This window comes from Eumetopias jubatus, unplaced genomic scaffold (genome assembly GCF_037043125.1).
Source record: "Eumetopias jubatus isolate StellerSeaLion01/CBP00866 unplaced genomic scaffold, mEumJub1_p1.0 scaffold_10, whole genome shotgun sequence".
NCBI lineage: Eukaryota > Metazoa > Chordata > Mammalia > Carnivora > Otariidae > Eumetopias > Eumetopias jubatus.
The window spans coordinates 50,605,816-50,627,951 of record NW_028274816.1 but is presented as its reverse complement, the minus strand read 5'-3'; the positions used below and the strand labels follow the sequence as shown (position 1 = coordinate 50,627,951).

Below are 22,136 nucleotides of genomic sequence, written 5' to 3'. Positions count from 1 at the left end.
CTTTCCCTGGACATTCCAAGTTAATGCATCGATTGTTTACAAAGGAAGGGGGCAGGGGGGAAGGGACGTGAAAGAACAACACAACCAAAAAAGGCACAACAGCAAGACGAATGTCTCAGAGATTTTTATAATCCCAGGGAGATCATTACTTGGATAAAACTGCCCCAGCACTGATGCAAGGACACCCCAGCCAGTTAAATTCAGGCAAAGCTTTCCCTTTCTCGGGGAGGCAAGATCCCTCTCCTCCCAGTCAGCCGGCTAATTTCTCCCCCAGTAAGATCCTTCTTTACACAGAGTCTGGAATTTAAAATAATTGTTTTTCTTGATTCACTGACCCTTACGCTCCTTGATACCTGGGATACTGACTAAAATGTAACTCATAAACCTTCTGGAAGCAAAGCAAGTGTTACCGTGCCACTTTCAGACACTCTATAACAAATTCTGGCGCCTACGTTGCCAACAGTGTAAATAAAACTAAGTTTCCTTCCAACTGTGCTTTGATGTTTTCAACTTTAAACTCATCCTAAAGGAGACGGCTCTTGAGCTCTCAAACCACCCAGGATAGAAAGACGGCTTTCAAACCTCCACCGGATGACAGAATTTGCATCCGCTCCACTAGAAACTTCCATCTACCTTTCCCTTTCCCCTTTCAGTAGGTAGGTCTGTGTTTCAGTGACCACCGCTTGTTGAGTTACCAACTTGCTACCACTTGCCTCCTATTTCCATGAAAAAAGAAAAGGGGGGAAGAGGAGCTTGAGCAGGAGTGTTTTGTTATTCTGTAAAATAAATACATAAATAAAGGCAGTGGGCAGGACCCACTCCACAGGGAAGGGACTTGAATGTGACTGATGAGACCGGGGACGTGACTAAGTGAAGGAAACCGGGATAAAGCTGGCGGAGACCCTGGTCTAGAATATATTCCACGCCAGGGAAGAGATAAACGTGTCGACATTCTGGCTATTCAGAAAACTTGACTGAGCAAGTGATCCGAGGGCAAACAGCTGTTCGCTAATTATCTTTGCCCTTCTCCTCACCCCTTCCCTCCCCTCCAAAACAGAAGCAGCAAGGGAGTCCTTGTTTTCTTTTAAGAACCCTAAGATCTGGTCAAAGGCTTGTAGAATTTCCAGCACACTGTAAACCAATACAGCAAAAGCCGAAAGTGTCCCCCCCTCAACAGTCTCAGAAATTCCTTGAGCCTTCTCAAATCCATTCTTTCTGGGTTCTATTCCCTTTTCTGTCCTTTGTGAGATAGCACTGGCAGATAACCTGGACTAGTCACTCAGGTAACTCTGAAAAACTGGGCTGTCTGGTCAAAGTCCACCATGACTGGAGTCTACATTTCAAGGACAGAAGTCTCCCCATCCCACAGGCTTCAGACTAGAATCCAGACTCGTCCCTGCTCCCCTGAAATCTGCTTAACAAGACCTTTTGCAAGCGCCATCCTACATCTTAACGGACCTCCTGCCTGCAGCTCAGGGGTTCAACAGCGTGGGGACAGCCCGGACACTCAAACACCGCCCTCCATTTCCTACGCTGTGTTCCTCCAACATGTTCACCAAGCTTGTCCCACAAGGAAACCCAGTCGAGGCCAGGCAATCGGCTGCCCTTAAATAAAACCATTTAACACCAGTTCCAACCCGAGAGTGAGTCAGCTCCCTGCTGCCAAGGTAGCCTAGCGAGCCTCCTTGTTGGTCTTGGAAGCCGGAACCCGGGAGGGTGTTTCAAAAGGCAGAGGGCAATCCCGGGTTGCCGCCCTGGACCGCCTAGGATTAGCAGGCACTGCTCCCACGACATGGTACCAACTCTCAACTAAGCAACCGTGAGCGGCGACCAGGGGCACAGCTCCTCCCAGACCTCACCTCTTGGGCAGTCATCAGAAAAGCCATGTTCTAAGACCCGTTCTCAGGGACTGGGGAGGGGAGGGAGGGCTCAGTAGCCGAGTAGCTTCCCCTACCCCTCTCCCAAGAGGACAGAGTATAGTTGCCTCCTCCCATCTTTACAGTCTTATTTCTAGATGATATTAAGTTCGATGGGGTTTTAAAAATCTTTATTATTATTATTTAATTTTTTGGGATAGGTACGTTATTTAATTTTGAAAGCCGCTACGGACCTGTCAGTCTTAGCCAGATCCCAAGAGGGAAGCAATTAGAGTAATGGAACAAAACAGATGGCTACTTTGAGGCCTCTATTGTCAGCCTTTAAAAAAAAAAAAAAAAACCTGCTTGGAGAAAAACAAAACACCCTCAGAACTTTCAAATAATTAACTCACCCTTAATACAGCCTGAGCCAGAGGTCAGGGGTCTAAACACTGAGTCCCTGTAAGCAGTGACGTTTCAATGAACACGCAGGCTTAGCGAGGGAGGTGTTCCTTCTGGCTATGCCAGAGGTCACCTGGAGGAGGTGACAAGAGACCTCTCCTGTCCAGGAGAGCAGGGGGCGGCAGCCAGGCTAACCCTTTCAGAAGCTGGGAGAAGGAACTGTGGCCGAGAACTGCAACTGCTGGAGAATTTGCTCAAAACACCGGACGAGTCCTTCCCCCATCCCCCCAGGAGAAAATCAGGGCCTTCCATGTCAGAACTGCTGGGGTCCCTAGAAGTCAGAGCAAATGGCTTCAGGCAGAAGCGAGAACCACCAGAAGCCACACACACCCTGACTCGAACCAACCCTTGCCTAATTCCCAGAAGAATTCAATTCCACACACTTCACGGGACTACAGCTATCCTGGACGCAGATTATTTTAGAGTATGTGAGTATGCACAAGACACTCACAGGACTGCCACTCTCCCTGTGCCCGTGGCTCAGCCTTGGAGAGCCAAGAAGGACAACCTGTCAGTCGCTAAACTGACACTGTAATGTAGAAAAACTCACCCAGACCGTTGAGGGGGAGGGGGTTCTTCTTAGAAGGGAAAGAAACAGGGCAACACAGTAAAAATTTGTGTACATACTCCTTTCCATTACTCCTTCCCCCATTTCATAAAGGATCCCTATTCCATAATAGGAAAAGTGCACAGCAGTGAAGCAATATTTTCCCCCAAAGAACAGCTATGTGTAAATATTTGCTGCAGTAGGGTATAAAGCAGGATATACTAGAATCTGACCCTTATTGAGAATTGAAAGCAGTTTGTATTAGAGGACACAATGTGAGCCACCCTTTCCCTCAACCTTTCCTGGTCCTTGAGGGAGGAAAGAGGGAAAATAACACACAGCAGCAGGGCCTTGGGGTTCCCGTGAGTCCTGGTTCCCGCCCAGGACCTGAATGGTGCCCCAGCCTCACCCTGTGTGCAAGGGAGGCTATAACCACGAAGGGCACACACCCTAACTCCCAGAAGGGAGTGGAAATGAGCTAGCAAAAGGAGTCATCTGGGGAGGAGTAGAAGACAGGAAGGGAGGGAAAGGGAAGGTTCCCGCACTCTCACACCTGAGAGAAAAGAGTCAGGGGCTCATTTTCCCAAGCACCTGGAGCTGGAGAAGACAGATCCCAGAAATAACAACAACGCTGCGGCCCCGTTCCCCTCCCAACTTTCCAAGTCTCTTGGCAACTCTTAACCTTTTCCAACCCGGCACTGCCTGGGGCAATAAATTATTGCTGTAACAGCAGGCTAGATCTCCCTCTTCCCTCAAAAAGCATTTCTATGTCAGATTATCTCAACCTAGCCACCCGGAGACAAGTGGAGCAATGGAGAACACCATCACCAACCCGCCACCCCCCCCCCCACCGCCCAATGAGGAAATTCAAGCAGAGGTTGGGAATTTACCCAAGGTTATGCCAGGCCCCACCCCAGGAACAGCTGCTCCTTTCACCCTTCCCCTCCACCCTGGGTGGCCTGCACTGGGCCCCTGAGCACCAATTCACACCCTCAAGAGGCTTCCAGTCACACTCTCTGCTCTCGTTCCTCAGCTCATCGCTCAAATCCCTTGAGTCTGCCCCATGTTCCTGGAAAAGCTCCACCAAATCCCCCCCTCCCAAAGTCCCCACGCAGTACACATCCATTTCTGTAGCATCACAGGACGCCTCCTTCCACCCTTCCTAATTTCACAGATGACAGAATTGTACTGAGAGAGCAAGGGTCTTGCCCAGGCCCACAAAGCTGATGAGTAACAAATCTGGGAAGAAAATTCAGGTCTCCGGAACATATTAAAAGCCTCTAACTTCAAGTACCTGCCACTCTCTTCACACACACTTTAAACCATCTCTCTCAAAACACACACCCACTCAACACACTCCTTTCTTTTGCTCTTCCTGCACACACTCAAACCCTCTCTTCTATCAGCTGAGAGCTCCCCTCCTCAACCACCTTGAATTACCCCCCTAACGTCTTCGCTGGGCCTCCCACTTCTTTTGATCTCCCTTTCACTACCGCGGTCCCCCCTAAGTAGCTTCTACACCCCAACATGCCATATGAAAACAGACCTTGCTTTAAGGGTCCCTACACCCCCTCCCCCAAAATGACACAATTCTTGGCACGCTCACTGCGTCCTCCCTTATTCTCTCTCCCCCCGCCTCAAAACACACTCTGTAGTCCCAAGACTGTACCTCTAGAAGCCCTCCCCCCCCAAATTCCTTTCTCAGTCTATCCATCACATGCTGCCTTCCTAATGAGACTTTCGTTTTCCTAATCTCCCTCCCATTACCCGCCATTCCACCGCTCCCATTCTCTCCAGCATGCTCACCTTTTCCACACTACCTTTTCCTTAGGCTCCTCCAACCCTTGGCTGAGCTTTTCAGCCTTCCATCAGTTCTTCAGAATCCCCTCTTCTAAACACTCCAGGTACCCTCTGCATCCCCCCCCTTCCGCCTCTCTATCCCTCGTCAATTCCTTTTACTCCTCCCGCCTCCCAATTAGAACAGGGCACCCCCAATAAATCTCACTCCTCCCAACACTTCTTACAGCTCCCTAATTTCTTCCGTTCGCACCCCTACCCATCCTTGCACTCCCACGCCCCAGTCTCACACCCATTTCTTTCCTCTGCCCCTCTCATTTTCCAAGTCTCCCAGGTCCCCCCACTACTCCTCAGACTCCAATACCCCTACTCCATCTTCAGACTTCCAGAATCTCCATCCCCTTTAGGACTCCCCCAACCCCAATCTTCTTCAGACCGTTCTGCACTCCCAAATAACCCCCTCCATCTTCGAGCTCCTCTTCAGGCTCCCCCAACCATCAATTCCATTCTGGTCCACAAATTCCAGAATCCCCCATTTCTCTCCGCACCTCCAACCACCCTCTGAGCCCTCCATTCCGCCTCAGACCCCAATTCCATTTTAGAAGTCTCCGTGCATCTCGGTTTTCCTCAATTCCCCGCCCAGACCCTCCAATTCCTTCATCGGGCTCTCTGGTTTTTGTGTTTTTTGTTTTGTTTTGTTTTTTGGACTACCATATTCCCTACACGGCCGCCAATTATTTTTTCAGACTCTCCATTCTTTGGCCAAGTTCTACAATTCCTTCTCAGGACTACAAACCCCTTCCCAGTCCCGCCAATTCCTTCTCATGACCCCCGATTCCCATCACAGACCCTCCAATTCCCTCTCGAGACCTCCAGTCCTCTTCCAGGGCGCCAACCTCCCTCGGAAGCCCCCCTTCAGCCCGTCCGGCCCGCGGGCCGCGCACCTTGCGCTGCTGCTTCTCCCAGGCCGGGTCCAGCAGCAGGTCCCGGTCCCAGTCGTCCTCCTGGGCCATGTAGTCGCCCATGCTTCCCCCGCCGCCGGCGCCATTGCCCCCGCTGTTGGGGCCGTACTGGTACGACTGGTTCGCCGCGTGGTAGTCCACCATTCCGCCGCCACTCGCTAGCCCACCAGCCCGTCCGCTCCCGCCGCAGCTCCCGCCCCTCTGCCCGAGCCTCCTCCGCCGCCGCCGCCGCCGCCGCCGCCGCCGCCGCCGCTTCAGCTGCTGTAGCCCGCCCTCCCCCAGCGCCTGCGCACTGCTCTCCGCGCGTGCGCACCGCGCCGCCGCCGCCGCCGCCCTCCCGCGCGCGCGCGCCTCCTAACCAGAAAGGCGCTGGGACCCGCCTCGGGGAACCCGGCGCCTGCGCAGAGTCCGTTTCCCCTACCACCTCTTCAGCTCATGTACGAGCCGCGTCCCCTCTCCCGCGTGAGCGCGCGCGTCCTCTGCGTGTGGGCGGGGCCAGATCATGAATGATTCATAAGGCGGGGTCTCGCCATCAAGCCTTAACCTGCCCAGGCCTGGAATGTGCATTCCCATTGAGCAACACAAATTCAGCAAATATTTATTAAACGCCGACTGTGTGCCAGATCATGTTTTACGCATTGGCACTAAACAAGATAGACAGAAATCCCTGCCCTCGTGGAACTACCTTCTAGTGAAGGAAGATAACAAAATCTTTGGAAGTATAGTCCAAGGTTTGATAAATGTTATGGAGAAAAATTAAGCATGAGCTGGAATGCCAAACAGTAGGCAGGGTAGGTTTTGCAGAAAAGGAGGACATTTGAACACAGACCTGAAGGATTCACAAAATGGACACAAGAGTTAGGTAGATTGGAATAAATACTGGCTGACCAGGAAGGTAAAGGAGTTTGGGGACTTGTCTGTCTTCATTCATTCAACAAACATTTACTGAGCCACCTGTGGTGTGCCAGGCATTGCGCTGGCCATAGAGTGCTGAGCATGATAAGCATGATTGGTTTTCAAGTGGCTCACATGGTGGGGGGGGGAGCAAAATAAGTAAGCAAATTAATACAGATAAATGACGTTGCCACATTCATAGTCCTCTCAAATTTAAATATCCAAAGCTAAGCTTCTGATCTTCCCAAACCTGATCACCCCACAGTCGTCCCCATTTCAATTAATGGCGCCTCCATCCTTCCAGCTGTGTGGGCAATAAGCCTTGCAATCAGTCCTTGCCTTCTCTTTGTCTTTGCACACGTCCAGTTCAGGAAATTCTGTCAGTTCCATCTTAAAAGTATATACAGGGGGCGCAGTTAGGCAACCAACTTTTGGTTTCCACTCAGGTCGCTTGTGTTGTGATCTCAGAGTCGTGAGATCAAGCCCCCCATGTGGGACTCCACATCCGACGACGTGGAGTCTGCTTAAGACCCTCTCCCTCTCCCTCTGCTCCTCCCCACCAGACTTGCTTTCTCTCTCTCTCTCTCTGTCAAATAAATAAATAAATCTTAAGAAAATAACAAAAAGTATATACAGAATCCACCCATTTCCTCCTGCCTCCATGGCCCCACCCTAGTCCTGTCCACCCTTGCCTTGTCTTCACGTAGACTGCTGCAACAGTCTCCTTACCCTCTCCCTGCTCCCCTTCCCATCCCTCCACCCCACTCTATTTCCCACAAGAAGCCCAAGGGAGCCTGTGAATACCTGAGTCAAATCTCTCACCTAAGCCTCTCCCTCCTCTGCTCAGAACCCTTCCTTGGTGCAATAATGAGTATGAGTCAAGGTCAAAGAAAGGAGGAAAGGCTAAAGAAGGAGTCTTCCCTGCCCTGGCCCAGCCCAGCCCTGCTTTTGAAACAAGACACTCCTGTGGGTGCCTGGGTGGCTCAGTCGTTAAGCATCTGCCTTCAGCTCAGGTCATGATCCCAGGGTCCTGGGATCGAGCCCTGCAAGCCCTGCGTCGTGCTCCCTGCTCGGCGGGAAGCCTGCTTCTCCCTCTCCCACTCCCCCTGCTTGTGTTCCCTCTCTTGCTGTCTGTCAAATAAATAAAATCTTTAAAAACAAAAACAAGACACTGCTGGAGCTTCAGCCAGACCCCCAAGGTCTTCCTCATTCCCCTCCCAGTTCATCTCCCTCTCTCCCTCTCAGTCTCTGAGTTCCTGCCACATGGCTGACTTCCTCCTCAGTGTTCCTCAAACGCACCAGGCACCTTCCAGCCTCAGGGCCTTTGCACTGGGTGATACCTTGTTATCACTGCCTGGAACACTTACCCCACATACTGGATCCCCAAAGCTTCAACAGCCTCCTCCACTGCAGGTCTGCAAAAATATCCCCTCTTCAGTGAGACCTTCCCTGACCACCTTAGTTAAAAATAGCATCCTACACCTTCCCTCCTTTGTTTTTTTCTAGAGTACTGATCACGCATTTAGCATACTACATGATTGGCTTGCGGTTTATCTGTCTCTTTCCCAAGAATGTCAGGCTGTGAGAGAGGGGATCTTTGGTCACCGCCGTTTCCCTAGTCTCTGAAGCAGTGTCTGGCACAAGATAGCCGCTTAATATCTCTTAGATGAATGAATGGATGGACTTAACACCATGATGAGGAGTTTGAATTTTATTGGAAATGCAATGGGAAGTTCAGGGAGGACCCTAAGCAGGAGGAGGGCTGGGATTCAGTGTAGCTGTTTACAGGATCCAGCAGCCACAGGAGGGGAACAGACTGTAGGCGGAGTGAACGCAGGGAGACCGGCCAGGAGGCTACCACAATGGTCCAGGTGAGCGTGGGGTCTGGAGGAGGAGACAGCCATGGAGGACCGGCAGTGGGAGGATTTGGAAAAATGGAGCTGACAGGACTGACTGTCGTGAATTGGATGGGGGGAGGGGGTGGCCATGAGAATGAAGGAAGAATCCAGACTGAAGACGGCTCCCAAGGTTTGGACCTGAGCAACCCGGGAGTGCGAACTTGATTGGAGTCAGGAAAGGGAAGAAGGTAAGGGGTGGAAGTAGACTAGAGCAGGAACTGGCCCACAGTGTGAACGGAGGGGATTGTGTCACAGTCAACCTTCAGGGACGGGGACGAGAAGACACGACTCCTCCAGGTATGGGAGCTCGTGGATTTCTCCCCACTCTTTCAAAAAGGCACTGGAAGGGATCCAACAGCACGCAGAGGAAGGGGACAAGGCCTGGGCACAGCCCACTTTCCCAGGGGATGCCAGGACCTGGCCAAAGATCCAGGAGTGTTGGCTGTGACCTGGGGAACCAAACCAGGACTTTTGTGCTGGTCCTAGTTGGCAGGGAGAGCCACTGGGGCTATGGGCCATCGGCCCCACCCTGCCTGCTCCCAAGGGACACTGAAAAGCCTTCTAGAGGAAGGGCTCAGAGATGAAGTGGATGGCCCCAGTCAGTGAGGTTTAAAGGCTCCCTTTATTTATAAATGTTATGTGTGACTTTTTTTTTTTTTTTTTTTTAAGTAAGCTCTATGTCCAATGCAGGGCTTGAACTCATGACCCCAAGATCAACATGCTCTACCAGCTGAGCCAGCCAGGCACCCCTGTTGCATTCCATTGCTAATTCTAGTTAGTGAAACGAACCAAACAGGGCTCTGTCCTCCTAGGGTGGGAATGTGAACAGATACCGAGGCGTCGAGAGGGGACTATGGAAGCAACTGAAATAAGCCCGAGAGAACAAGACCGACAGCAAATGTATCATCTCTTACTATAGGCCAGACTATGTTCAACTCTTCAAACGCATGAACTCACAGCAACCACTTAAGTGGGTGCTCTCCCCAGCTGGGAAACTGAGGCACAGGGAGGTCAACCAATGTGCCTAAAGGTCGCTAGGCTGAGGTTTGAAATCAGGCAGTCTTTCTCTGTAGCCAGGCCTCTCAGCTGCTCAAATGATCCTCCTAGAGCAAAAGCAGTAGCCTAAGCAGGAAAAGATGTCATTTCCCAAAGAGGTCAAGGTCACTTCCTCTTCCCTGCAGAGCAGCCAGTTGGCTGTGCAGGTTGTATCTACATGAAGGCACCTGCCGAGCGGGGGCGGGGTGAGTGGGAGTCGTCCTCACGCAGAGGGGGTGCCTTTGCTGACTTACACTATCTAATAGCACCCCAGTATTCTCTCCTACGCCCCTCTCCCACCCCTTAGGGCTGGCTCCCAAGTTGCGAGCCACAGAGGCACCTTTTGTCCCCAGGACTTGGGCACATCCTGCTTCCTGGCTCCTGCTCAGGTCTGGAACCCAGGGCAAAGGGTGTCCCGCCCTGCCCTGGCTCCCAGTCAGTGTCCTCAAAAGAATGATGGGTGTGAATGCAAGCAGACAAGGGAGGACCGGGAAGCGGGGTACAGCCCAGGCACCACCACTGCCCTCTCCGGAGGCCAAGCTCATGGGTAATGGCTCACGAGAATGAAACGCTTCCTCAGGGACAGCTGCCGGGCTACGCTAAGGGCTGGACATCCACGATGGCATCTCTTTTCCTCCACTTTCCCCCAAAGGCAGTCGCTGTTGTCACTACCCCTTCTTCCTGCACACACCAGGCTCAGAGGGGAAGACACTTGCCCAAGGTCACTCCGCCAGACTCCAGAATCCTTCCTGTGTAAGACCGGGATAACCAACCCAGCTACAGAGCAAGTAGCACTGGCTAGGTGTAGGCTGAGACTTGTGGATGGGAGGAGGGAATGGCCTAGCTAAAAATCCCAATTTTCTTGTAAAGGCTCTCCAAGCAGAATGGTGAGGACTAGTTCACAACCTTGGGGACAATTTGAGTCTGAAATTAACGACGCCCGTTTTCTAAGAGCCAGGAACAGGTTAGGCCCTGATGAGACCTTTACTGGCCAGAGCTCATGGAATCCTCCATGACAAGGGTGGGTCATTCTCCCCCTTTCACTGATGAGGAAACTGAGGAACAGAGGCAGAGTCGCCAAGGACACACAGCGATGGGCTGAGCAGGGGCCAGGATAGGAGGCGGACTGAATCCTCTCTCAGTCACTCCTCCTCTGGGGGGCCAAAAGGCAAATGTGGTGCCTCCCTTCACCAGGAACCCACTCCTGTTCACCTAGGTGTTCAAGAGGGCAGAAGAGCCCGGGCCACACCCAGCTGCAGGGCAGGACTCTCTACATCCTATTCATTCACATTCCCCTCCTTGCTGCTGACTCATGGCTGCCGGCTCCCTACTGGTGACCTGGCAGGTCACGAAGGTGGGGGTGGAAGGTCGGTTGCTGGGGCGGGACAGGGGAGGGAGGAGGAGGAGGGAGGCCCTAGGCAGAAGGGAGGCGGCTCCCGCACAGAGTGGGCAGAGGCCTGCTCCCGGGCTCCCTCTGGTGGGCGAGGGGCAGAGGCCGGAAGCCAATGAGCGGGAAACAGGAGTAAGTCAACAACTCTTTATTCAACGCCTGCCGAGTTACTGGGAGGAAGCCATGATACTGGACACACCTGTTGGGAACAGAAGACGGGAGCAGGTCAACAGGGCAAGAATGGGAGACCAACCTCCAGCCACCAGCCATGGCACCCACAATTCTTTAGGGGGCGCAGATCACAAACCCCTTCTGGGCCCTGGTCACCTTCACAAAGACAGTTTGGTGGGTTTTTTGTTTTTGTTTTTTTAAGTAATCTCTGTGCCCAACATGGGGCTTGAACTCACGACCCCAAGAATAAGAGTCGCACTCTACGGACTGAGCCAGCCAGGCGCCCCACAAAGGAAGTACGGGGCAGTAGTTAAGAACCTCCACCCCCGAGCAAGGAGAGCTGCGTCCAATCACAGCTCTGCCTCGTACCAGGTGGGCGACCTCAGGCAAGTTCGTCAACACCAGCTTCCCCACCTGCACGGAGCATCGGGCCGACACGCTCAGAACAATGCTCGGCACCAAGAGCTCCTGGTTCTTCTCACTGCTGCCACAGCAACATTTTCTGTGTGCTGTCTGCAAGACATGCTAAGTACCAGCCTTGCACCTCCTCGCCGGGGAGCCCTTTCCTGCAGCGACTTCTCACCCCGAACCCCAACAAAGGGGGCACCTCTCAGAGTGAAAGCCCACTGAGTCCTGATCCTCAGTTCAGCACCAAATGAGCTAGTCTGTAGGGAGAAGCCACGCTGTACCAAGACACACCTTTAAAACCCCAGAATCAGACTCAAGGGACAGGGTGGGGGCGGGAGGAGACCCAGGGCGCAAGGGAGCAGCCGATCCCCGGCTTCTGGCTCACTCTCCGACACATGCACAGTGCAGTGAGGGCCTGACCACACAGCTGTTCTGCTCCCTTCGCGGCCGAGGGGCTAGCAGGGGCTGCGGTCGGTTAGCGTGCGTGCAGCAGTGCCAAGCACGGCCCACGAGGCTCTTTGCTCCGCTCCGCGCTCTACACGGCTGTCTCACTCTGCGCTCACTCCTCCACGTACGTATTAGGATACTGTTCACTTACAGTAACGGCCCCTACTGTACAGGGCTCATGTGAGCACCAAACCACTTGCTAAACGTCAGGAACTACACAGTAATTGTCATAATGAGTGCTGCCAGGATCCCCACTTTTTGGATGAGAAAACTTGAGGCAGAGAGGTAAAATCACTTGCCCCAAGTGGCAGAACTAAGAAACCGAGACCCGAGATCCCCGTCCCACTACCCGACTCCAGAACCCGCACTTTCTGGTGTTCCTATGTTTCTGCGGATGCCAGGGCCGAGGCGCTATCCCCAAGGACAGACTGCCAACAGGCCGGAGCCCCCAGGAGTCCCAGGGAGGGACCCCCGCCCCCCCCACCACCATTCCTCCCTGAGCAGGCAGCCCCATGAGAGAATGGGAGAAGTCAGTGGACTCCGACAGATGCAAAGATCCTGGCCCTGAACCAGACAGCTACCCAAGTCCTTTGGGGCCCCAGCCCCGGTGTGTCGAAGCGCAGCTCCTTAGACCCACAGTCCGCGGCCTTGGGCCAGCACTCACTGTCAAAGTCGATCTTCTCCACGATGTTCTTGGGCTTGATGCTCTCCTCCTGGCTACAGATGAAGATCTGGCCCGACTCATCAGCGCTCCAGCCGTACTTGCTCATCCATACCTTTAGCTGGCTATCTGCAGGTGACACGGGCCATGGAGGGGCTCAGTTACCCCGCTCCCCTAGGACCGCAGCCAGAGGCCGGGGCGCCCTCCCGGCCCAACTGCCTCAGGGGCCACCGTATCTCCTGCAGCCGCACTTGCTTGCGTTTCTATGGCTCATTCTCCAAACGGCAGCCAGAGGGAGCCTGTCGGCTTTCCCACCCTTACATCACAGGGCCTCTGTCTCCCCTTCTTTTCATTTCTACCCCTCTTTTCTCTCCCAGAGCAAATCTCAGTTTCCAACAACAGTGGTGTGCTTCCTTCCCTGCTTTTCCACAGAACTTTGAAATGGTTTTAAAATTATGTCCTCACTATCACGAACCATAAGCCCAGAGCCTCAGCTGGGAATTTCTTGGCAGGCTGTTTTGGCTCTTAAAAAACCTGCCAGTAAGGACGTACGGCCGAAAAATGTCCTGCTACTTAAAGTAACTCTTTTGTGGGACCATTAGCGATTTGATAAATTCATTTGCTTCTCTTTGGATTCAACTCTAAGGGTTGTTTGATCCTTTTTGACTTAATCTCACTTTTAAATACACAAAACATCTACCTGATGTAAAGCACTTGGTATAGCCTGACACAAAGTGTCCAATAAGTTAGCTTCTGTTAACACACACACAACCAGATCAAAAGGCAAAACTACCCAAATAAGGTACTCAGACAAATCTCACCCCCAACCCCCCGCTCTCCTCCCTGTGCTCACCCCCCACCTCCCAAGGAGTAACCATTTTCCTTAGCTTTATTTTTCTTCCTGTTTCTTTTTGCAAAAAGGAACAAATACACAAACATTTTTCTTTTCTTTCTCTCTTTCTGGGACAATTTTTTACTTTTATTTATTTATTTTTATCCATTTGACGGAGAGAGACAGTGAGAGAGGGAACACAAGCAGGGGGAGTGGGAGAGGGAGAAGCTGGCTTCCCGCTGAGCAGGGAGCCCGATGTTAATGCTTAATGACTGAGATGCTTAATGACTGAGCCACCCAGGTGCCCCTTATTTATTTTTAAGCATGGAGCCCAATGCAGGGCCTGAACTCATAACCCTGATATCAAGAACTAAGCTGAGATCAAGAGTGAAATGCTTAGGGCGCCTGGGTGGCTCAGTCGTTAAGCATCTGCCTTCGGCTCAGGTCATGATCCCAGGGTCTTGGGATCGAGTCCCTCATCGGGCTCTCTGCTCGGCGGGAAGCCTGCTTCTCCCTCTTCTCCCTGCTCATGCTCTCATTATATCTCTGCCTCTCTCTCAAATAAATAAATAAAATCTAAAAAAAAAAAAAAAAGGCAGACACTTAATTGACTGAGCCACCCAGGTGCCCCTGGAAGGATCTTTTAAAAAACACAAATCTGATCATGTCCCTCCCTGCTCAGAAATCCCTGTGGCTCCAGCTCACTCAGGACAAAGGACTATGTCCTCAGGAAGCCCCATGGTATCTGAAGATGTCCCTCCCACCGCCACTTCTCTGCCCCTCGGCTCTACCCCTCGCTCACTTGCTTCCACCAGGTACCCTGGCTGCTCTGTGAACAAGACAGGCGCGCCCCTGCCTGCCTCAACATCCTCTGGCTTCCTCGACCTTCAGGCTGCCTGCCTGTCTCCACTGAGGCACTATTCACCTCAGCCCGGTGAGCTGTCTTGTGTGAGTTCACACCAGACTCGTACATCTCATTTTGTTATGTTTTACTACTGCCATGAGAACAAATCTGAGCCACCCTGTTTCCTTCGCTGCTGAGTCCTCCAGGCCTAGAATAGTCTGGTACAGAGAAAGCATTCAAATAACTTAGGCAGAATACAATAAACGAGTACCATAGCATCTCCCCTAAAGCAGGGTATGTTTTATTTATGTTCCTTACTCCCTCGATAACGAGCAGGGCTGGACCTCCAAAGACTTGCTGAACCAGGGATGGGTCCATCTGAGGAGCTGGCTGAGCCCCACGGCCCCTGACCACCCCAACCTCCTCGATTGGCACCGGGAACCCGGAGAGGCCTTACCTGTCAGATCCCCGAGCATCTCGGCCAGCAGCCAGCGATCAATGTGCTGATAGGTGATGCCCACAACGTGGCAGATAACTGCAGAGATGAGGAACGAAGAGGGTAAAGGGCCACCCTCGGGACCTTGCTGCCACTCCCTACCCCTTCCCCCTGGGGAACCCAGGTACTGAGACGGACTTACATTTTCGGACAGAGTCTTCAAAGCCGGTTATACCTTCCAGGAGGTCCATGTTTTCATCCAGGGCTTGCTGTGAGAGCAATGATAACATTCACAATAACGTGAATAACCTCAAGAATATTACTGTTAATGAAATTAGCAACAGAAGCTACGACTTGGGCATCCACCTCACATGCCAACTTTCTTCTCCGTGCGACCCTATGACGTTAAGTCACTATTTTCTGCCCATTTCTGGAGATGAAAAAGCAGGGCTCAGAGCAGCTAAGTGACTTGCCCCAAATCGCAGAGCTGGGGGTTGAACCAGGGAGGCAGAAACCACAGACCCGAAGAGGGAACAGAGACAGATGAGCTAACTGCACTCACCCATTGGAGAAAAGGCCAAGACGTCCTCCAAGACATCCTCCCCCTCAGCCCTTCACTCCAGCCACAGGGGCCTCCTTGCTGCTCCTCAGACACACCATGCACCCGCCCACCTTAAGGTCTTTGAGCTGGCTGGTGCTGGGTCTCGAACTCTCCTTCCCCATGGCTGGCACCCCTACACCCTTCAGGCTTCTGTCCAAAAGTCACCTTCCAAGCAAGGGCTCCTTCCAACATTAGTGCAGGGTATGAAGAACCCCCAAGGACAATGCAGAGGATATATAGGAGAGTAACTGTCCTGGGAGCCAAACGATAAAAGGATTTAAGGGAGCAGTGCGCGGCCCCCATCAGAGGTGGGTTTCCTCGTGCATGCGTGCAGACAAGCACACGTATACACGTGGGAGACCGGGGCGGTAGAAGGCTGGTCACAAAAGCCTGAATGGAATGAACACAGTGGCTTCAAGTGAGCAGGGAGAGGAGGAGAAACTGAGCACAGGCAACCCTGCCCACGAGTGGGGTAACCAAGGGCCCTGCTTGAGGTTCGGGGAGAGTTCTCTCCTGCAGGTGAGAACGAACCACGGGGTGGCCGTGGTCTCCGCTGACAGCAACAACCGGGGAAGGCCAGGCCCTGCTGCTACAAGAGGGAGGAGCGCTGAAGGGGCGAGGGGCAAGGGGAAAAGCGCGCCAGCCGGGGGGGGGCGGTCTGAGATGGGAGGAGGGACGACTCCCCAACTGAAACAGAAAAGCGTTCAGTCGGCTCACAGCAGATGCCAAGGCTGAGGGCGGTCACTCGTGGGAGTTCTGCTTTGGCTGCTTCGGTCTTCCCACAAAACCAGGTGGAGGAGCATGAGTTGAGAAGAGAAGGGAGGGAAGGAGAGGGGACGAGAAGGTGTGAAGAGCTGGGAGCGGGCGGCAAGCCCCTGGGCCAGGAGGGGATGTGCACCGCGGGGCCGATGGGCCTCCCTCCGGCCTCTCGCAGTGTCCGGTGCACACTCCTGCTGACGGAGGAAGCACAACGGAGGGCCCGGGCTGCTGGTCAGGCCTAAGCATGCTAGGCTGGTGCCCTCCCAGGGGTGAGCCGGGAAGCTGGGAAGAAGTGGTTGGAGGTGGGGGGTGCAAACGTCGGACACCGGCAGAGAAGGGAGCAATGCTGCTGAAGGTAGGGACTGGGGGGGCGGCTCCCCCGTTTCCCGGGGCAGCAGGGATATCTGTGATAACTGCTTTGGATCCCACAGCGCACACCACACTCAGACCGATGAGATCCAACTCAGATGGCCCGAGTCAAGGATCAGTTTTGTTTTGTTTTTTAAACTCCTCGAGGGTCCAGTGTGCTAAGAGCTGATCTAGGGCATGACTGGGAGGGAGGGGCCGAGGTCACGTGGAGGACAAGAGATGGAGGCACCCCAAGGTCGGGGTGCTGGAAAGACCACTGGTCGGGCTTTGCAAGCAACTGAGAATGACAGAAGTAGCAGTGAGTGGGGGGTGAACAGGAGCTCGGTTATTCATGAAAGGAGGCAAGGCCGTCAGGGGGCTGACACCCACAGAGTGGGGCGGGAAGTGCCAACACCCGGGCTTCAGGACTGAGGGGTTTTGTCGGGGAGAGATGGGCCTGGGGATGACGGTGAGGAGGACCCTTGGCAGAAGTGGAGGGTGTGGCTCTAGCTCGAGCAAGAAAGGGAAGGAGCATCCAGAGGATGGAGAACTTTGGCAGGAAGGACAGATGTGGGTGCGTGCACACGTGCCCTGGCCTGGGGAAACAAGGGACGGTGTGGGAGTCCTGGCTCAGCGCGAGGATGAGGAGTCCATGCGGTCACCCGCGCAAAGCCCTGAGCACGGGATCGCCCACGGTTATGCAAGCAGACAGCAAATGCGCGTGGTTGTTTCTTTTAGCAGCCTGTCCGAGCTCGGCCCAGCAGCCCAGCCGCCCACCCTGGCCCTGGAGCCAAGTTACCCAGAATGCCTGGAAGTGGCAGGTCTCCAGCAGGTCTCCGAGGTATAAAATCTGTCGGATTGGCCGTTCTTCTTGCTAAGGGGAGAAAGTGTTAAGGGAAAACAGCCCTGAGCCCACCTTCTGTTCACTGCAGCATGGTTAAGGCAACAGGTGATCCAGCAATGGAGACATGAAGCCAAAACCTGGCCTGTCCACACTCTGGGATTGAGTCAACTCTTAGAGAACCGACGTGGAGATGCGACAAGATGCACTGGGAGGTGAAAACGCAAGATGCAGACCAACATGCATAAGAGGCCACCATCTGGATGGGCGGCTGCTGTGTGTGCATGCATGCGTATGGGGGGGGACACACACCTGGACTCAGGGTATAGCTGGAAAGGTACCTGAGAACAGCAAACAACTTGCCTCCTGGCAGGGGAGTGGGGTGCCTGTGGGACAGGGAAGGAAGGAGGCCGTCTTTTTCCACCATATGCTTTTTGTACTTTTAACAGCGTATCGTATGCCTTTTCTTTTTTTTTATTTTTTGAAGTCACCAGAACAGACCCCTGGGCAAAGTGGACAATCTCTCAGAAGGCAGGCACTCCCATGGACACACATGGCAGAGCAGGTTCAATGCGTAAGCCCCCATTTCTCAGCTCAGCTGCTGATGGGCAGGTTAAGTGTGACACCCTCGGGACTGTGAGTGCCAGAAGCACGGATGGGGGGGCTCTGCCAAGCTTGTCAAGTGATTCAAGGGCAGAGGGAGGCTCCCCTGGCCATGTGGTGGACCTGTCACAAAAACGCAGGCCAGAGCAAAGCAAAGGGTTGGGGGGAAGCTAGTTCATTTTCAGTCAACCTTCAGTCACGGACGGCCAGCACGGTGCCAGATACGGAAGACACATAGAATGAAGTTCAGCTGATGCTCCAGCTCTTCATGGCTCCTGCCTCTTGCCTGGTGGCCTTCACTCAGCTACAACCCTCAGTGGGAATCCTTCTAAAGCCGAAATCTACCCAACTCACTCTGCGGTTTAAGCCTTCTATGGCTTCCTGGTGCCCTTCCGAGTCTGACCAGATTGCATTTTGAAACCTGTGGTGAGGCTGTGCCACACTTCCTCTATGGCCTCTGAAAGAGCACTGACCTCTTCTTTTTCCTCTGGGCCTCCTTACATACTGTTCCCTCCATCCGGATCACCCTTCCCTAACACTTCATTTAGCTCATCTTTCAGACGTTCCCTCCTCCAAGAAGCCCTCCCTAACATCCGGGCAAGGTCAGGTGCTTCCTCTGGCCTCTCTAAACCCTAAGCCTGGACGAGTGCAGGTGGTCCCTGACAGAGGACCTCTCTCCCCAGCTGCATGCTGAGCTCGGGGAGGGCAGGGGCCAGGCCTGTCCCAGCCACCCAAATGTCCCACCAGGCACCACAACAAACCCGGAGCAGGTGCTTGGAGTTTGTGGCTGAACTCACAGACCGATGCCCCGGGAATTCATCTACCTTGCCCCCAGCCCCTCCCCTGCACACCCTGCCCAGAAACTGGAAGGATACATGTGCCTGATCGATCATGCACTTGCACAGTGTGAAGTCTGTGTGGGGCAGGTTGGTGAGGGCCTTCAGCAGGATCTGGGCGGTGACCGTGGTTTGAAAGAAGGCTGGATTGAACTGGTACCTGAGAAGGGGAACAAGGGACAGAGCCACTGTGGCTTCTTCAGCTCCCTGGGCCTCCTGAGAAGCCCAGTGCTGTGGCCCAGAGCTCAGGAGTTGGACATGCCTGGGCTCCAATCACAGCACTCTGGCTCTGTGACCTTAACTTCCCTGACCTACTTTCCTATTCTGTAGACGGGGACAGTTAACCGTCCCAACCACCCCATAAGCCAGACACTGTTAAGTGGTTCACAAATACGGGTGCCGGGGTGGCTCAGTCGCTGGGCGTCTGCCTTCGGCTCAGGTCATGATCCCAGGGTCCTGGGATTGAGCCCCATATTGGGCTTCCTGCTCCGTGGGAAGCCTGCTTCTCCCTCTCCCACTCCCCCTGCTTGTGTTCCCTCTCTCACCGTGTCTCTCTCTGTGTCAAATAAATAAATAAAATCTTTAAAAAAAAAAAAAAGTGGTTCACAAATAAATACGTAAATGTAGTTTGGAGCAGTGGTCGAGGCTCTGGAGGCAGACTGCTTGGGTTCAAACTTCCCTCATGAGTGACCTTGGACTACCCCTTTGAAATTCTCTGTGCAGCAGTCCCCTCCCTCGAAAGAAGGGACAATAACCACCCTATGTACTTCACGAAGACAATACAGCATCTGAGTTAATACACACAAAGCTTACAGCACAGTAGCTACCGTGATGAGCGCTCACTAAGCAGCAATTACACCACTAACAATCTAAACAACCCCACAAATACAAGTGTTATCTCCATTTTACAGACATCAAAACTGAGACAGCATATAAAGATTACACAACCGACAGTGTGTTAATACAGCACTGTGGGGATAGAACGCAGAGGTCCGTCAGCAGGAGGATGGGTAACCTAAGACAGTCTTGCACAGGGAAGCACTACACAAAAATGACAACAAATTGCAGCCGCAGGAGAAATGGATCGATCTCACAAACCTGGTGCTAAGTGGAAGATGCCAGATGCAGAGAAGCTCATGCTGTAGGACTACATTTGTGTCAAGTTCAAGACGGGCAAACCTAAGCCAAGCTCATCAGGTTGCGTGCGTGTGTGGTAAACTCACATAAAACCAGACCATGAGAGCATAAAAGCGGTTACTAGGGTGGGGGTGAGGTGGCCAGCACAAAGCATACAAAGCAAAGGGCCTGGGGCCCTGACAACACTCGATTTTGTAATAAGCCTGGTGTTTATGCGGGTTTTCACTTGTACCTATTTAACTATGTTTCTGTTTTGTACCAACCTATACGTGTAACCCTGATTAATTTTTAAAAACCATCTTTCCTCCTGCGCCAACTCCCTTGGCTTCCTAGCCTTGCGCACCAAGAGAAGCCACATCCGGAAGACCACCCCCAACTCCGGCCTCATCCAATGTTGAGAGTGGCCCCCTGCTGGCTGCTGGTCCGGAGGTGGGGATGGAGGCAGACACTCACAGCTTCAGCACGGCCAGGTTGGCTTCCAGATCGTAGGCATTCTCCTTGGCCTGCGTCTCCACATACCGCTCCAGGGTGGCCAGATTCTCAGGATTGTACCTACAGAAGAATCAGGACAGGTGAGCAGAGAGGAAAGAGGAGCTGAGGCCAGTCACTTTGTGGGGCTGGGGGGAGAAGGGCGACGTAACCTGCTCCTCCTTCCCTTCCTTCCTTTCCTCCAACTCTGCCACTTACTCTTGAATCAGCTCTATAACCTCTAACAACACTTACCCACATTACAGACCTAAGCCAAAGCTCTGAACCCCATCAGAGCCCTGGGTCTTTTCTAGGGTGTTCCCCGCCCCCCGCCACCTCTCAGCCAATCAGTCATTGCAACCTGTACACCTGGCCTCCTGCACATCGTTACCCCTCACCCCCTCCTCCCCTCTCCAGACCCCCAACCTGGTTTACCCCATCCTCTCCTGCTTAGCTTCCCCCATCCCAGCCCTGACTACTTCTGGCTATCAGTGCCTATTGTCCGGTTTGTCTGGACTCTGAACTGGGAACTCCATGGAAACATGGCCTGGGGCTGTCTTGGTAACCTCTGGTCCCCAGCACTGCCCAGAGCGGAGAGAGTAGATTTCAGTGACGTGTGTTGAATGAACGACATTAGAGGAAAAGAAAACAGAGATGAAGAGGCACTGACACACACTGTGAAAGGCTGAGGAGCGTAGTCACAGGAAACTGAGGGGCTGTGAGAGAGAAAGCTGAGGAGCAGGGAGGAAGACCTTAAAGCAATTAAAAAGCGGGAGCACTGCGAGGTAGGCAGGGCTGTCTCCCGCCCGCAGGCCCCTGCAGTGCCGTCTCCTTAAACACGTCTTCCTCCCGGACGAGCAGGAAAGCCTACTCCCGGGCAAGTCCAGGACCCTGACCACCCCTTGCGGTCTCTAGAAAAACCCCTCCACCACGCCGCTTGGCCGGAAACGCTCCCTCCGACCGGGCTCAGACCTGTCGATACCCTTGAGCAACTTGCCCACGTTCGCTCTCATCTGTTCAAACATCGCCATGACGAATGTCGCCTCCCACGCCGGGGCTGTAGGCAAGAGCCACCCGGTAGGGTGTCCCCGACGGCCGGAAGAGGAAGAGGTGGCGGAGACGGAAACTACGTCGTTGTCTTCTCCGCGCCGCTGGCGGCGGCTGCCACGTGACTTTCTTCCCGGCGGGCGCTGTTGGCGCGTGCGCATACGCTCCCCCCGAGCTGGACCAACAGCGTGAGAAAAGGCTTGATCTAGTCCAGTACGCAGGCGCCGTCTCGGGGCGAGGAGGCGGGGCGAAGCTTTTCCCGGGCCTCAGGCACCGAGTTCTAGCCCCCTGGGACGTGCGCGCGAACTCCCGAGCCGGGCGACGGCTCTCCACCGGCGCACGCGCGTTGTGTTGCGCGCGGTCGTGAACTCACAAAACTGTGCTGGGGTGCGCGCGGTATCCCTTAACTAGGGCCCTGGCCAAATTCCCTGGGGAAGTGCTCTTTGACATCCCCCTTGCCCCAGGCCTCGGCCTCTGAAGCAGGATCCTGAGCTCTGGGGTCCAGAACCTCGCCCCCACCCTCCGCCCCAACTCCAGCGGTAGGGGCCGGTAAAGCTGTGGTGCTCTGCTCGGCAGGGGCGGGCTGGGCCGAAGGGGCTCCTGGACCCTGCCGGCTGGCGCTCAGGCCCCTTTAGGCTCCAGTCTTGCGGCAGAAGGCGAGTGCCCTTCTGCACACTTTAGGCGTGAATGCACAAGCATGTGTCATATACGTGGAGGTATGTGCTTTGGGCGCATCCACGTGTGTGCGTGCACACGGGTATCCAGGTATGTGTACGTCTACTGGTCTGCGCACAGTGGGTACATAGGTGGGCACTGCTCAGTGCACGACCACTCCTGTGCTGGCCTACCATCTCCA

The 22,136-nt window shown here is 53.8% G+C and overlaps 2 protein-coding genes across 2 annotated transcripts in view; both read right to left on the bottom strand.

Moving 5' to 3' along the window:
• ACTN4 (actinin alpha 4) overlaps window positions 1–5,849 on the bottom strand; it is a 70,382-nt gene extending 64,533 nt beyond the window's left edge. The window contains exon 1 of the mRNA XM_028090613.2: window positions 5,607–5,849. Within this exon, the coding sequence (XP_027946414.1) occupies window positions 5,607–5,768 (162 nt within the window). The 5' untranslated portion in view covers window positions 5,769–5,849. The remainder of the gene's footprint in view (window positions 1–5,606) is intronic.
• A 5,125-nt stretch (window positions 5,850–10,974) lies between these two features.
• Window positions 10,975–21,356, bottom strand: EIF3K (eukaryotic translation initiation factor 3 subunit K). The gene is made up of 8 exons (XM_028090655.2): window positions 21,206–21,356; window positions 20,219–20,317; window positions 18,668–18,788; window positions 17,148–17,222; window positions 14,843–14,909; window positions 14,662–14,739; window positions 12,532–12,657; window positions 10,975–11,040 (listed from the first exon to the last, which is right to left on the bottom strand). Exons 1-8 carry the CDS (start codon window positions 21,262–21,264, stop codon window positions 11,009–11,011), a joined length of 657 nt encoding a protein of 218 aa, XP_027946456.1. The 5' UTR covers window positions 21,265–21,356; the 3' UTR covers window positions 10,975–11,008.
• Window positions 21,357–22,136: the final 780 nt, after the last annotated feature.